At 45.5% G+C, this 17731-nt stretch overlaps 1 protein-coding gene across 3 annotated transcripts in view; it reads left to right on the forward strand.

Moving 5' to 3' along the window:
• PCID2 (PCI domain containing 2) overlaps nt 1-17731 on the forward strand; it is a 640141-nt gene that overhangs the window by 340403 nt on the left and 282007 nt on the right. For all 3 annotated transcript variants that reach the window (XM_069637154.1, XM_069637152.1, XM_069637153.1), the window contains exons 9-10: nt 3488-3563; nt 3659-3800. In XM_069637154.1, coding sequence (XP_069493255.1) covers nt 3488-3563; nt 3659-3800 — 218 coding nt within the window. The remainder of the gene's footprint in view (nt 1-3487; nt 3564-3658; nt 3801-17731) is intronic.

Genomic DNA, 17731 nt, shown 5'->3' on the forward strand with positions numbered 1-17731 from the left:
TCCTATGAATACATATCCCTTCTCTGCTGAAAGGGACCAGGTACAACTCAATATGTTATGAACACTGCTTTGTGTGGTGGGGGTGGGTGTCCCATGTGGTGAGGGATGCCTGTGGGGTGGTGTCAAGGGTGATGGGGGGGTGTCCCTTGTGGTGTGGTCTGCCTGCGGGGTGTGGTCATTGGTGATCCCTTGTGGTGTGGGCTTGCCCCTTCAGGAGGGGTCAGCTTCCAGTTGATTTGTGTGTGTATCACAGGGTACGTGCGGGAGCTTCAATGCGATTTGGCTCTAGACGCACCCCAGCCAAATCACGTGGAAACTCCTTAGCGTGCCCACCCGCACCCCAGCCAAATCGCATGGAAACTCAGCATGTACCCCGTCCGCACCCCAGGCAAATCACGTGGATACACTGCGCGTACCCGTTCCGCATCGAGTTTTCACGTGATTTGGCTGGGGGGGGTGTCTGTAAGTTGGTCCAGGGATGGCATGTGGAATTGCGCTGTGTTTGGTATTTTACTTGTTACTGCGTGTGGGGGCGTGATTGGGCGTTAGTAGTGCTGCTTGATGTTCCTTGTGCCACGGCTAGTGATGCCTCAGGAAATCCATGAATACGCGTGCAGCGCAATTGTTTCTTTGTGCCACAGCTGGCGCAGGCGTGGCACACGCTCCTTCTCGGCGTGCGGCGCTTGTGCCTTTTCTATGCTGGATTCTATGAATCGGGCCCTTAATATGTACTGGCCTTTGCCAAAAAAAAATACTTGGCTTAATAAAAGTAGCATCCTGATATACTTCTGGTCTGCAACTATTTCACTCCCACACAGGCCGTTGGCTCTTTTAAGAGTGGAGTAGATGATTACTGCTGCACTCTCTCTTCTTGAGCCCCTTTGAACGTGCAGTGAACAGAGACAAGAGAGTAGTGACAGCTCTAAGGGCAAGTGATGAAGGTGAGCTGCCTTTTCATTGAACAGGGTCATTTAAATATCCAGTTGTGCTACATACGTGTCAATTTGATTAGCAAACTTGCAGAATTACATACCAGATTGATATGCAAAGCTGCTATTCATTACATACCTTGCTGTCTGACCATGCTTGTCCGCAACTCAAACCAAGGGCAGTCACTGGAAAGTGTTAATTCTGCTGCTGTGGTAACTGCCAAGATGCAGAAGAATTCAGTGAGAAATGTCTTGTGCTGTGTTAGGAGTGTAAACTTGTTCTAATTAGAGGACGGCAATACATTGTGCCCTGAAGCATGGCAAACCTACCCTGTGTTCAGCATGTACCTAGCAACTGTGAAGAGAAAATGCTTGTCGAGAAGGGTAGCTATCACAGCTGGTGTGGTCTGGGCGTTGACCATGTGGCATTGTGGGAATTATTTGTTTAAAATGGAACTGATCACTTTTTAACAAATGCGTCTCTAAGAGACAGTTACAATATCTGACCGTCCTTCATTCTGTAAGTCCCATAGGCTGTGACAGATTCTAATCATTGGTAAAACAGCAGAGAACTCGCACAATCACAAAATTTGGCAAGAATGGTTAGGTACAATAGATAAAGAAAAGGTGGCATGTTCATAACCAAGCAGAACACAGGTCTATCAAACATTCTATATTCATCAAAGACCTTATATGCTTGAGGGAACTGCTGTGCTGTCATTCTTTCTCCGCCAAAGCCTCAGTTGCTCTTCCTTAAGCAGCCAATTTGGAAATAAGCTATGTGCTTTAATGTGAGGTTGGATTAATTATGCAAACCTAGTATGGGCTGCGTGAGCACAAAAATGTAAAACCTGAGAAGACAATCCATCACTAGAAAAAGTAATGCCTGGCTTTTCTCAGCAATGTGTGTTTTGAAGGACCGATTAGTCATTGGTAAAGCAAAGAGTTCACACTCGGTGAGGAAGGTTGCGAAATACGGGCTTGCAGGATGAGGGTGGGTTATGCAGGTTTTCAGAAAATGATTCTTACTGTTAATCCTGCACATGTGCCTTAGCTATTTGTCAAGCGTCCCTTTGGGTTGTTAACAGAAAAAAAAGGATGAAGCCATGACTTGAGTGCTATGAATGTTCCCGGAATTGGCTGCTCCATTGGCGACCATTCACAGTACTATTATTGTTTGCATGAAGGATCTTGGAGGGAAGCAGCCACTTCCCCAACATATGGGTTCTGATGCAAATCAGTCTGGACTCACCACCTGACTCCGAGCAGGAGTGCCCATTCACCCACACACAGGAATCCACATTGGTAAGAAAAGCCAGGAGAACTGAATAGAAAGAGATTTTATTAAGAGCAATTTACTCTAAATTGCTGGTTTCTTGCAGCAAGCTCTGGTATGCTTCATCAAAAAGATCTGATAAGAGGCACACTTCCTAAACATCTATTTATCTGAACACTTTAGAGCTGAAATTTGCAAAGTCTTTTAACCACCTTAAATTAAATTTGTCTCTACGTGGATGATGCATGGATGTGTCATTGATTATTGCAAACCGATTTTCCAGTTTCACACCTGGTTGGTAACCAATATATAATATAATTTTTAAAGTCAATGGATGAGTATCATTTATTCCTTCACCAATCATGGCAGTGATTCGTCCTTTCTTGTTTTTGGGGAATGTGTGCAGTGTGGGTGAGTCAACTGGCTCCATGGGACAGTAGGCAATGTGGTTTGAGCATTCCCTACTTTGGTCCCATCTGTTCATTTTAAGTGAGCCAAAATCAAAAGTCTCTGCTTCAGGTTGTTCATTGATTTAGCAGACCTGCAAACCTCATATTAGAAGTTACTTGGTGTCACCTGTTGATTCTAATTCAGAGGCGTAATCTCCCCCAAGTATTCAAGCGGTACACAAGTGAATTCAGGATCTTTGACAGATGCATGGGAAAATCTGTGGTGCATTGGTTCCAGCTTAGCCGGCACCAAATGAATGATTGCATGCACCATTGACCTGCTTGCAAGAAGCCGACCATTTCGTTAATCACAAACCACCATAAACTTGAAGACCAAAAATGATTTCTCATTTGCTGCACAAGAGTGTATCCAGTTGTCTGGCATCCAAAAGGCAACATTTACTTTTATAGTTTGGAGAAAAGCACAAAATCGGTTTATTCAAATACTTCTAACGTCTAATAATTTGGAAGAGAAGTGTGGTCTAAAGTGTGGGGTGGAGCTGGGAAGAACCTCATCACCAACCATTTCTCCTTATATTTCAAACCAATTCATCTCTCAAGTACTATTTTTTTTGCATTTTACTGGACTTTGCTAAATGAGATGTATTATGCAGTACACAGTTCTGGTTTTGCCGCTTGGTATCTTAAAATGACCTATTCTACAAAACAATTAATAAATGAGTTGCCGTCTTTGACTGTATTGAGAATGACATACAAAAAAAAGTATTTCAGCAGGTTTCCTATTCTGATTGTGTTTAATTTGTACGATCAGTCTTTGCTTCCACACACATTGGAATCCAAGTGTAATATTTTTGTTGTATGTATTTATGCAGCCGAGCTGGCATTGATGATTCCAAAAAGTGGGGGATGCTGTTCCTGGTGAATCAGCTGTTCAAGATTTACTTTAAGGTATAAATGGCTTCAATATACTTTTTTTCACATTGTGGGTTATTTGTTTCTTAAAGCGATGTATTCAAACAAACTTTTTTGTGTGTAATTTGTAGATCAACAAGCTTCACTTGTGTAAGCCACTAATCAGAGCAATTGATAGCTCAAATTTGAAGGATGAGTACACTATGGCACAACGATTGACTTTCAAGTACTATGTTGGACGCAAAGCGATGTTTGACAGTGATTTCAAACAAGGTATGCAAGATGGACTCAACAAAGGCATTTGGTGAAATAATGTAATGGTGTATGTATGTGTAAGGGATTAATAAAGCGCAAACCTAGCTGGGAAGTAAATAAGCGCTGTACTAAGGGGACGCACCCATAGATTATGATAGGTTTCAGGAGTAGCTGGGAAGCTGGAATGGGCAGGGGTACTCCAGAGGGGGAGAAAGGGTTGAGTGAGAAGTAATCGGCGATTGGCGAGATATCTTTTGAGGAGTAGGGTCTTTAGGCTGCTCCTGTAGTGTAGAGTAGAGGGGGCAGTCTTATCTATGTTGGAATCGTGTTGCAGAGAAATTTTCGATAGCAGCAAAAGGTCTGTTTCCTGTTTTTTCCGCTTGCAGGTCTTTGTTTGCAGACAGGTGATGTGTGGCTTCTGATGGTGCACTGGCCTCCAGAGATGGAACGTTTCTGGGCCTAGTAGAGCAGTGTTTTGATTGTGACTGCATTTGGAGGTGATGCAGCCAGTTTGAACATATGTGCTTGAAGGGGTGTCCAGTGCAGCTCCTTGAGATTAGGGACAAAAACCTTAAATTCTCAGTTCTTTGAGACCTGCTGCACATATTGGACATCTTTCAGCGGGGCTAATGTGGATTCTGGGACTCCTTGCGAGTAGGGCTTTGCCATCGTCAAGATAGGAGATAACCGGGGGTTTAATCGGCTGTTCTGAAACTCGGAACAATCATTAAAGATTTGTATTGCTGCTCCAAGAGCGGCAACTACTGGACTGGTGCATGCCCCAGTGAGTATGCTAAAGCCTTTAGCAGTGAATTGCACAATGGGTCACCCCTGTAGTGTTTTTCTTTCAAAGAACGGATACCTTCTCAGGACCAGGGATAAACCCAAACAATCTGAGGAGGAGGAGTAGGTCACCAAGCCCCCCACATGTGTTCTAGGTCATATAATCACTTTATACTTGGATGAATCGGGACCAGCACTCAAACAATATGGCTCATTATAAAAATATATAATCCATTTATTCTTCTATATACATCTCGGACATCAATGTAAACAATTTCATGAAATCTTTCACAACAGAAAAATGGAGATCAATTATAAGGCGTAGGAAAACAAAGTGTATTGAAAAAATGAAGATTTACTTTTATGTGCATCAAGATTAGTTCCCAAAAGTGCAAATGCATACGGGCGCATACATATTTGATTGTACATGCATTATCAAAGAAACCATAATCATTAGCCACTACACTATTATTCCATTAACACTTTTCTTGGCCAGCCAGGCTGGTAATGCACATGTCCAATGTTGCCTGTGTGGCTTTTTCTACCCATTAGACCGTCTTCAAGGTATGGTTTTTGCTCTAGGGCTTTTAAATGTCCAATAAGAATGAATGAAAATATATGTGGAAACTGTTTTGGCCGGTTTTCAGGGCACTCTCATCCCTAGTGTCCCCAGAGAATATTTACAACATCCTTCATCATACGGGACAATTTCTTCAATGTGATGATGAATTCATGGCACCGTTGTGCATGTGATCTCACCCATATTTAAAATATACAAGCCAAACACATGGAATTGCACATAAGAGATTACTCTATGCATAATGGTGTTAACCTGAAGACCTATTGTTTGAAAATGATCCCCAAACAGAACTGACCATCATGTGTAGAGGGCGGTTTCTAAACCAGCTCCAACAGGTGAGTACTGCGGCATGCATCAATCTACAAGTGAAGTTATCATGAGTGACATGGACTTGTATTGAATACAGTATTACTAATTATTTATTTTCCAAGCTAACAGCATTTTTACATTTGTCAAAAATATGTCCATCTGAGTCCAGTGCATCCTACATACAAAGGATAGACACTAAAAACTTGTGCCTGTTACTAAATACAGACGCGCACGGATGATAACAGCAAGGATACTGTATCCCTGTGTGCTTTGGAACACCGGTACGGGCAATTTCATACCTAGTTAATCTGTCAACAATCCACCCATTGCAGAGTCGAGCACTGCTTGCATGCCCGGTCACAGCGTGCCTAGCGAACGCTGGAGGCAGTGCCATTAAATCGGCTTTGCTTTTCCAATGCTATTGTAGAACGGCAAGCTGTCACATGAAGCTGACGCCAGAACGGCTAACTTATCAAACGTTAAGTACACAACGAGTTGTGAATGCGTACATGGACGCCATGTTGAAATGGTCTCCCTAACCCGTGGGAACTAATGTCATTGTTACGCTCACCTGGTCTCTGCGGAGGCGTTGGGGCATGGTTGCAGCCCTCCCTGCACTTGAATCACCCCCTTCAGGCCTCTCCCTCAGTAGAAAAGCTGTGAGCGGTGGTACGTGGTGATACTACTCCTGCGTGGAGATAAGAGTGTGCGAGTGCGCCAATCTGTGATTGTTGTACCTCTCGAACCCTTCACCCCAAAGTACGGTTTCTGTGAGCATACGCCAGCCCATAAAGCTCACCTGTGAATTATGGAAGATAATCTCTCTGTCCTGCTACTTCTGGCAGGGACGCGTTGAATGGGATCTAGTTCCTTCACTGATCCTTGGTAAGGATTAGTCCAGTCCAGCTGTGACTATGCTTCTCCTTATGATTGGTAAGTCTTTCTTGAGCTCTTGTAATGCTGTTCGTTCTGTTTAATGTCTTTATATGTTGCGCCTATTTATGCCCGCAATACTGTCTCTCTTCTGTTTTCTTCCCTTAGATGGAAATGCAGCCTCAATGGAGCTGTGAGACACGAGACGCGGCCGGATGGAAGGTGGATGCTACTGGAATGTTAGACAGCAGATAAGTGATGTTTTAAGGAAAGTGTGAAGTATGGCGAAGCGCAACCTTAAACTGACTGTTTTTTCGATGTCTAACCTTGTCTTCTGTTTTTCCTTGCAGGCGCGCTGCTGTTGACGATGGAGCGTGTCGTGCTGCAGTGCCAAGATGAAGATTTCGGCGTTCCGGAAATTGTAAAGATGAATACTTGGTTTGCTGAAGAGATGTACAGGTAAGAACAGCTTTCCCCAGTTGGTAAGTATGCTGGCAGGAAGCAGGATATCCAGGAAGCAGGATCTTCAAAGGTAAGTCTGACCTCAGGCGACGGTGAGCGTTACGCTGCTTGCAAGTGCAGAATAACGCGAAGTGTCTGCCTTTAGGATCGGGGCAGCTTATATAGCTGAGATCGTGGGCACGCCCATTAGGGCCAGCTTACCAGCCACACCCTGCCAATCCTAGAGAGTGAGCACGTGCAAAGGCACTCCATTAGCAGCCACACCCAAGAATACACTTGGGGCTGCTTAATGGATGGAATGTTCAAGGTTAATGCATCCTGCTTAATGGATGGAATGATCAAGGTTAATGCATCTGAAGTGCTATGTCCCTAATAAAAGCTTTTTGGTGTTAAATGGATGTTCTTGTTTACTTTTGTTCATGAGCCTGGTGCCAAAGGCACCAGGACGGGGTCCACCCAGGTATCCTGTGCATGCAACCCCTGCATGCCTGTGCCCCTGACTTCATGACAGCTGGTGGCGAGTTATGCTGACGCTCCGTGGAACCTAGTACAGGAACGTCTCCAGGAGGTCCCAGAACCCATCAGGTCTAAGCTTGTTACCATTGTGGCCGAAGGCAGGCAAGTAAACCAGAATGTAATAAAAACACTCTGGACAAGGCTGAAACAGCAGGCAGGTCTCTGGCCCAGGGCACTTTACTTAAGCGGCACGCTTGGCTTCGTAACTCGGGTTTTAAGCCTGAGACACAGGCTGCTCTCATCAACAAACCCATTGAAGAAACTAACCTCTTCGGGAAGGCGGTCGATGAGGCCCTAGAAACAGCCAAAAAAGAGCATGAGACTCTTAAGTCTCTGCAACAAATTACTCAAAAACCTTCCCTCCAAGGGGGCGGTAATTCCCGTCGGTCCTTTTGAGGGCGGTCCCATGCAAGTCAGAACTATGGCACGGGCAACTTTAATGCTGGACAAACGTCAGGAAGCCCTGCATACTACCCACCAAGGGGTCAGCGACGCGGCAAAGCCAGAGGTAGAGGCCTCAACCCTATAGGAGCCGCAGCCATTGGTCAGAAATGACCATCAGAACCAGGTCCCCTCCCATGTCACCCCGGTCGGGGGGTGCTTAACATCTTTCTTCACGGTATGGAAGGGGATAACTTCAGACCAGTGGGTCATAAAGACAGTCGCCCATGGGTACTGCGTGGAATTCGCCCGACCTCCACAATTCAGACCACCGCGCTCAGGCGCCTCTCACCGAACCATCTGGAGATCCTGAATCAAGAGGTGGAAGCGCTGCTGGGTAAGGACGCCATAGAAGCCGTCCCTATTCTTCAGGTAAACAAGGGTATTTATTCAATGTACTTCTTTGTACCCAAAAAGGACCTCACCATGTGCCCTGTTCTAGATTTGCGCCCAGCAAACAAGTTCATAAAACCTCAAAGGTTTTTCATGGTAACGCTACAGGAGGTGATCCCACTGTTGAAACAGGGGGACTACATGGCAACATTGGACTTGAAAGATGCATACTTTCATATTTCAATGTTGCCAGCGCGCAGGAAATATCTAAGGTTCATGATAGAGGACAGGCATTACCAATTCAAAGTGCTCCCCTTCAGCATCGCCTCAGCGCCAAGGATGTTTACCAAAGTCCTGGCAGTAGCAACAGCACACCTGCGCAGACTATCCGTCCCGGGTTACCCTTACCTCGACAACTGGCTCATAACAGGGGACTCGTACGACACATGTTTTTTGAACACCCAAAAGACAGTAGGACTTCTGTTCAGTCTGGGTTTCTCTATCAACGAGAAAAAAATCCAGTTTGGTCCCCAGTCAAATAAAACAATTTCTGCGAGCTCTAATCCGGACGAAAGATGGACTTGTCTTCCCCTCCAACGAGAGGGTTCAGAACATGCTTTTTCAGATCCCTCAATATGTAGCCAGTCAGGAGGTGACAGTGCGCAAAGCCATGCATTTGCTAGGAATGATGGCATCATGCATATACTTGGTTCCCCACGCACGGCTGTGCATGCGTCCCATGCAAGAGTGGCTCAACAATCAGTCCTCGTTCTCTCTCTGCAGTGGTGGTCAAGGGAAAACCTTCTGAAGGGGAAAACCTTCACCACCCCTGCAGTGGAAGCCACTCTCACGACAGACTCATCTCTCACTGGGTGGAGGGCTCACCTGCTTCAGCAGACCACGCATGAAGAGTGGCCCCCACAAGTAGCGTCCAACTATATAAATTTACTGGAGCGATTGGCAGTGTTCAAGGCATTCAAGGCCTTTCAGATTTAGCTACAAGAGAAGACAGTGCTGATTCTAACAGACAGCACTACAGCCATGTATTACCTGAACAAACAGGGGGGCACTCACTCTCCAGGGCTATCCAAGCTGTCCCAAAACATTTGGATGTGGGCTCTCAGACACAAAATGTTTGTTATCCAAACATGTTCCAGGCAGACCTGCTCAGCAGAGATTTCCCTCTGCCCATAGAATAGGAATGGCGTCTGCACGAAGACATCGTGTCCAACGTCTTCGCAGAATGGGGCTTTCCAGAGATCGACCTGTTCGCAACTCAGGAGAACGCCCAATGCCAAGACTACGCCTCCAGGTAGCCCCAGAACTGCTCCAAGGGGGAACGGTCTCTGGATAACATGGTCAGGGAAATGTGTCTATGCTTTTCCCCCCTGACTCCGCTTCTCAACAAGATAGTGCACAAGATGCACCAGGAACCAGTTACCATGATACTGGTGGCCCCAAAGTGGGCCCGCCAACACTGGTTCGCTCATCTAATGGAAATGTCCCTCTCCCCACCAGTAAAACTACCCTGCCCATACAACATGTTGTCTCGGGACAGGGGGGAGACCCTACACCCATGCCCACAAACTCTGAACTTAGCAGCTTGGCTCCTGAGGTAATACAGTTTGTACACCTACAGCTCCCTCAGACGTGCATGGACATACTCAGGTAAGCTAGAAAACCTAACACGTTACTTCTACACAAGCAAATGGAAAAGTTTTGTCATCTGGTGAAATTCCAAGGGTGTCAATCCCATTGATTGCTCCCCCACACACATTGTGCTGTACCTAACCCATCTGTTGGACACTGGGTTAGTCTTCAATTCCCGAAAGGTTCATCTGGCTGCTCTTTCAGCCTACACCACATCACAACAAAAGGTGTTGTGGTGGAAGATAGCGGTGATTAAGGCCTTTATGGAAGCGGTTAAGAGGATGTATCCTCCCATTTCTCACCCAGCTCCTGGATGGGGATCTAAATGTGGTTTTTACCATGCTCATGGGATCTCCCTTTGAGCCAATGCATAAAGCAAGTCTCAAAGACCTGACTTATAAAACGGTCTTCCTAGTGGCTATCACTTCTATTAGAATGGTTAGCGAACTACAGGCACTTTCTGTTCTAGACCCCTTTGTTACAGTCCACAGGGATAAGGTAGTTCTGCGCACTCACCCCAGATTTGCGCTAAAATTCATCTCGAAGTTCCATGTGAACCAATCGATTGAACTACCTACCTTTTTACAGAATCCCACTAGCATGGCCGAAAGAAGCCTACACACCTAGATGTGTGCAGGGCAGTCATGTTCTACCTGAAAAGAACGAAACAAGTGAGAAAAACCCGGTTTATTGTCAGTGGCAGCTGGTAGAGAAGGGGATCCTGTCTCTAAATCAGCTATCTCAAGGTGGATTGTTAAATGCATCACACTATGTTACACTCTTGCTAAGAGAGAACTGCCCTTCAAGCCTAGAGCACATTCTACTCTGGGCACTGGGGCATCCATAGCATTCATTAAATGTTCCCCTAGAGTCCATTTGCAAAGCGGCAACCTGGAGTCTGGCAAGCAGTACGAAGACATCTTTTCTCTACTGTTCCTTCTCACAACCCACCTCCAACTCCGGGTACTGCTTGCTAGTCTATGCACAGCATGTGATTCTAAGCAGATTAACATGCATCAGAAGACCTGCAATAGTAATACCGTAATAGCATTTCTGATGATTGTATCTGCTTAGATTCACATGCACCCTCCCCACCTCCCCGCTCGGGGTGGAAGTAACATACATGTCTTACTACTTTCTCTCTTTATGTACTCACTCACCATAGCGTTGGGCTCCCTCATGGCAGAAAAAATAAAATCGGAGGGACCTCGGCGCGTGAGGGATTTTGGGTACACTACACATCACAATAGGGATAGTGTTACAGACACGCCTATGCCGGCGTCCCCTTTCGGTCCCCGAAAGATGAGCTGCAATACTCTGCGGTTACTACTGGCAATCGGACCATATGCACAGCATGTGAATCTAAGCAGATACAATCATCAGAAATGCTATTCCGCTAAGTAATGCATGTCATCTCTATCTGCACCATCAAAGGCAGCGAAGAGGTTGATTGTTGCTATATAAATGCAGTCATGTTTCCTAAACTCTGCCAGACTCATAATACATTTTAAACTGAAACCATTTAAGGACGTGCTGTTACGCTCACCTGGCTCCCACAGAGGCGTTGATCTGAACTGGACTGCTGCGGCCTCCACCAATGTGATGCTTAGTGCTGAGATGACGGACTGGACTGGCCCACTTAGCTTCGTCTACTTGGCCCGTAGGAATATTCTTCTGCAAATGGAGAAAGGGAATTAACCACCCATGGAGTTGAGCGTAAATCCCCCCACTCCCGCTGTTCTTCCCTCTGGTCACCTTTGGTGGCCCTTCTTATAATCTCACCTGATGGTTTGGAAAGATGAGCTCTCCATCCTGCATTGAGCGCAGGGGCGCGTAGATAACCAGTTGCTTCACTGGCTCGAAGGAATTGGTGAGTTCCAGAACAATTGTGACTGTGCCGGCAAGACGCCGTAAGTATGTAGTTCGTAAGTCTTCAAACATGTGACTTGCACTCTTGTCCGATTCCTTGCAAATTGCAGCTTGATCCTAGCGATGAGTTCCTCGTGGCAACCGGTAATATTCAGGTAAGGATTTGTATCATCCAACTCAGTTCAATAAAATAAAGTCAGTATCTAACCTGTTGCTTTCTCCCTTATTCAGGCGCTGAGAGAAAGTATGAAGTCTCGGGGAATAATGCCTCTGGCGGTAAAATCAGGTAAGTCTATTGCGGAGAGGAGGTTTCCCCTTGTTTGTCCCATTGTTTCACCTTGCTGTCTTTTTGTTTCCCCTTAGGGGCCGGGGTTCGACAACAACGCTGTGGAAGCTGCGTCGTCCCGTGATGAGGTATAGTACCCCCGGTGGTAAAATCAGGTAAGTCTATGGGGGAAAGTAATATTGCCTCTGTTTATTCCCTTGGCTCACCTTGCAGTTCTTGTGTTCCCCTTAGGTGCCGGAGTGCAGCGGCAACATGCAGAAGGATGCGGTGGAATGCGAAGATGCTACGAAGGCCGGTGAGTTCAGCGCGGCGCTGCAGCAGGCGAGGCGACGTGCATAAAATAACTTCTCTCTTCCAGCTCGAAGGCACGGTGGATCGGGAATTCAGGTAAGGATCAAAGGTATTGCTCCTGTCCTAACCTTTTCTCCTTCTTTCTCCCTCTTTCTAGGAGCTCCAGACTCGAGGCGGGCGTGGCAGAAGACTGGATGCAGACTCGCAGGCACGGTGAGCGTTACACTGCTGGATGCAGAATAACGCGAAGCGTGTGCTGCTCTTCGGGCATGGTTTAAATAGCCTCCAAAGTAGTCCCAGGTAAGTATTCCCCCCCAGCCCCACCCGAGTAAAAAAAATAGTCCCTAGGTAAAGTAGTCCCTTCCAAGCCTCTTTAGGCTTGGAGCTCTTGCAGCATGGTCTGCATCAGGTAGGTTTGCAGCATGGTCTGCATCAGGTAAGTTTCAATCTGAGACTGACTCTCCATATGAGCCTGGCGCCATAGACGCCAGGACTGCACCCAAATAGCCCCTAGCAGGGCTTGTTGGGCTTGCTTGGGTAACTTGATGCCTGCTTCCGGGGTTGCTGGACTGGGTCTGGATCCCCGGGGGTAGGCATCATGACACATGCCTAGATCTTTTTGAATTTGAAAGTCTGTGTAAGGAAGGCATGGTATCAAGAATACACAGACACAAGTGATCACAGTTCAAGGGTGTTTATTAAACTGTATAGGTAGGTTGAAAAAAAAAAAACTAATCTAAACCGAAATCTAAGATGCGAGCAAGCTATGACCATCAAATAATAATAAGGCAGTCCTAGTGGCGTTGTCAAATAAAATGGCCTTATACTAAGAAAAACCTATTGCCAATCCCTAGGGTAAATACCAAAAGAGTGTGGGACAGTGTTCACAAGAAAGAAAAGTGTTCATAAATAAAGTCAGGATGTGGTAGCCAGGGGTCTCCGTTCCCCACCTTTTTGAGCACGGGAAAAGGTGGGACTCCTGAGCACAGCACACTCTCGAGCTTTCCCAGCATGAGACGACCGTTCTGCTTCACATATCGGACCTTCGGTAGTTAAGTCTCTTTTCTACAAAAAAGTCTCTTGCCTCCAAGGACCTGATGGGTTCCAAAAATAACCAACAAAAAACTTCTGTTACAAATGTACGTTGGGTGATGAGTTCATCCCTGGGTCCCCCTCTTCCCGGTGCAAGACCCCTCACGAATCGCAGCCTCCCTTGGTCGAGTTTACTATGGCTTTTCAGAACAATCTTCACTGTAACATTCACAAGTCTTAATGTCTTTTTAAACAGTTCACTGCTGACACCCCTCTGCCGGGTTCACTTTCGTCAACACACTGTTCTTTGGGACTTTAGACTTTGCCTCTCTTTCTTGGCATCCCGTCCATCAGGTTCACTCTTGCCATTTCACAATTCCTTTTACTTTCTTCTGAGGCGTGATTCACTTCCCTTTCGTTTCTCACTGGTTTTCTGGTCAAAGACCTTTGATTGTAAGAGGATCTGTATGACCACTTTGACCTTTCTTGGCGACTCTCCTATGGCCTTCGGGTATCGGTAGTTTCCTTCAAACACAGGATTAACCAGAGTCTCTAGAGTGAGCACCCTTGTGGTGCCGGACTCCTTGCAGCTTGTCTTCCCTAAACAATGTATAGTTCTTTGAACTTTCCTCAATGTGCCACTATGCGACTTTCATTCAACACAGTTCGGTTTCTTGATCGGTCCTCCCCCCGACTCACCGGCTGTGATGAACTGCTTGGCTTTCTTCATATCTGGAGTCGAGGCCGGTACGAAGGTAGCAGGCGTCTCTCTCTGTCCTGATTATCAGCGTAGGCATGCTCCATGTACCTTTGACATCTGCTGCAACACACTTGGGCTATTGTTTGCGGTCTTATGATTCCTTCGGGGGAGGTCTCGCGGGTCTGATTCGGAAAGGGAAAGGTCTCTCCTCTCCTTGTCAGTCTTTCGGTTTTTGCTGCCTTTCTCTTCCTCTTGAACTGCTGGGTTTGGCTAGCTCTCTCATTGTGTGGTCTTCCTTGCTCATATTGTTCTCTTGTGCTTCACCTTTTATCCCTGTGGGGAAGGGAAAGGGCCGTCGTGTGTGTCAATTGCCTGACTTTGCCTGACCCTTGTATTGGTACATGTATGGTAAACGGCTTTGGTGTTAGTCCGTTGTCTTTCATGGTGTGCGAAAGTGATTGTGTGGAAGGGGGGGGGCATTGTTTCTGAATGTCCTATGTGGTAGGATGGGGAAAAGGTGTTGGAATAAGGGGGATACCGTGTCTCACCTGTCTGTATCCCACTTCACTCCCCGAGGCCCTCTCACCCCCCCAGGTGATCCTCCCTCACTGGTCCACCCCCAGGAACTGGATCCAGTAGCGATGGCCGTGCCCTGGCTACCTGGATGACCGATCCCCAGGGACTAGCTAGAGAGACACCTTTAGGTTTTGCACACCTGTTAGGCATTTTTTAATCTTACCCACTCCAGTTTGCCGAGTGGTCAAAATCGATGCCCGTACCTCAGGGTTACCTTTAAGTAATATATTGGATAGGCTGTTGGGGCTGGGGGCCCTAGAGGTGCTAATTAGAGTAATATTTGTTATGGATTCTGTGTCCACTTTAAGATGCCAATCCAAGACCATTGACATACTAGCAGAGGATCGCCCAATAACCGCGTTTGATGGAGTGGCAAATAAATTGGAGTAGTGCATCACCCAGGTTAGTTCTGGGATGGGATTTAGTAAGCTTTCTATTTGAGGCTTAACAGAGTTGATAAGTTTCCAGAGCTCTTGGGTATTGCGTTTATTTGAAGTAGTCAAACTACATTCAGCATCTTTCTGAGAGCAAGATTCCCCCAAGTCAATTCCGGTAGCACTGTTTAATCTTCCTAATACTCGCATCCCTCTCTACGAGGGATACGGTATAAGACTTGTTAAGCGACCTAAGTGGTGACCTCATCTCCTTTTTCCTTTCAGCTACCTCCAGATCAAAGCTATGATCGTTTCTTGTAGGCAATCCTCAAGTGATTATCTCTGGGCTTAAATGTGTGACTAATCTGATCAGAGATAGTCACCGATGTTATCCACTGAAACTACGTTACATTGACAAGGGAGTGGCATCTCCATTAAAGATAAAGCAACAGAATCATTAACACGCTGGATTGTTACAGGATTCCAATTAATTCTGTTACCAGCAATGTTAATGTTTATGTGGAAATTGCCACTAGCTTGTGCCGTGGTGTCTAGTTTAGCCTTTCCCAAGTCAAGTACTTCCCGCAATGTACTATGATCAGTATATTCAGTGCTAGTAATATTAGAGTTAAACATTTCCCAAATAAACCATTACTCGCGAAAATGTAATCAATCATCAAACTTAAAGAGGTAGTTTGGTTAGAAATGTTATTGGCCTAATGGATCAGGCATGTATTTCATAGCATACATCGATCGTTGTTAAATAAATTTCCAATGCAATTTACCAGAGGTTTTTTTCTCATTTGAACACATGCGAAAACAACGGCTCGGGTATCTCCATCTTGTGCTATTCTTATCCGTTGATCTGTTGCCCTAAGTTCAAGTGCGCTCGCAGCACTGGTTCAGATCGCCCGCCCCTAAGGTTGACATCACTAGGTGCTCTGGATGAGCTCTACCTATTCCAATGATGTTAGTGGGCAGCGTAGCCAAATGTACCCTGTCAATCACCAACGTCCTAACGTTATCTAACGCAGAACCAGGAACATAAACACACAAACATCCACAAAAAACACAAAACTTTTGTTTCCCTTTTCAAAACTGATAGAAGCATTTTATTTTGAAGAATAACGCACTAGTCAGGAATGTAACGAACACAACAATGAAAATAGTAAAGTCCACAAAAACTTTGTTAAATATTTCAAGCACAGTTCATCATAACTAGCTAATTTCACATTGTTCTAATTTTTGATGTAATCGTGAATGCTGATGATCTACTGCTGAATCTGATCATCGATCGATTAATCAAAGTCTTTCCGTTCCTCAAAGAAAGCTATGTTCCATGACCGACCAGTAATCTACGCACATTGCCCTCCATTGCCGAGCAGAAATTAGTGCTTCAAAATTGAAGGAAATTCAACACTTTTTCATCTGCATGTTTCTAGAACCTGTAGGCTGACGTGTTGCTCCTTGTTACTGCAACCACGAAAGGACAGATTGTTGACTGGCGATCGTTCCAGTTGATGGTTATAATATATTCGTACTTCATTATTGTCCAAATATTGTTGAAGAAGCCATCAGCCGGAAGGCTGTACCCATGGCAGGCACACATCGGGATCAGCTAACGATGTAAAATCGAGAATACAAAAACATATTTTAGTACCCACTTTATAATTGAATATACATAGTACATTCTTATGTTGGCTATAAATGTAAGTTACAATTATCACGCACAATGTCTATTCTTTGCATCAAATTGAACATTCATCCGTCACGTTCATCATGTAGCACACAGCACACTTTCCATGCACGCTTGGATAAATATTGTTTACAATGTTGCTTACATTGTGTTTTGAGATTCATTCATCCGATGTGATGGAGGACCAACTGCTTCGAAAGACTGTTTTCTGAAATCTAAGCTTTAATTTCCGGCATTGGCTTCAATATATTGAATAGTATCATTTCTTTGTGAATTTTCGACACATTTGGTCCTTCAAATTGTTAGTGCAGTGGATTCAAGACACATAACAATGGGACTTTATCTAGCGTTCACAGCGTGTCCGAGTAAGTTTTGTTTCGGTAACACATGCCACAAAATGAACAATATTAGTGCCAATCAGTGTGCTGAATAACAACTAAATATTTCAAGTAAACCGCATATGATATTTACTTCAATGTTGACGGTAATCAAGGTGCCTGTTCCCACTACATAGTTTGTCCTGAAGAATGGCTGGCGCCTGGAGGGATAATAGTGAGGGATACAGAGGCACAGGGATCCTGGAAGAGTGTAAGAACATTGCATTCCAGGCGTATGTTGAAGTCAACCAGGAGTAGTTTGGATGCAGAAGTCACAGGAGAGGGTGTGAAGTCATCCCATTCAGAAAGGAAGATGGACACAGGGCCAGGGGTATGCACATAGTGGCAAGGTTGAGTCGGAGAGATACCCATCTTGCAGACAAGACTTTGAAAGGAGGAATAGTGCTGGGTGGGTATGAGAGGGATGGATCAACTCTGGGGAGATCAGGGCTACTCCAGATCGGTTGGTCTGAGGCTTGGAGAGGATCTTGTAGACATCATTGAGGAGGGAGTTAAAAGCCGTGACAAAGCTGGCATTGAACCACGTCTCATTAAGAGCGAGGACGTAGAGATCAAAGTTTTCAGGAAGGTAGCAGATGTCAGTAGAGGCTTACTAGCTTCTGTGTAGATAAATTCCCGCAATAATATTGATTTCTGCATTGATGCAGGCGCGTCTGGTTGTCATCCACATATGGGCCTCCAGAGTAAGATTTATCCAGTGTAAGATGTAAATGTGCAAAGGCCATAGGCGCAGGTTCATAATGCACATCGGCAATACACATTCCTTCCACTTTTATTTAA

This window comes from Ambystoma mexicanum, chromosome 7p (assembly GCF_040938575.1).
Source record: "Ambystoma mexicanum isolate Mex_15411 chromosome 7p, UKY_AmexF1_1, whole genome shotgun sequence".
NCBI classification, from domain to species: domain Eukaryota; kingdom Metazoa; phylum Chordata; class Amphibia; order Caudata; family Ambystomatidae; genus Ambystoma; species Ambystoma mexicanum.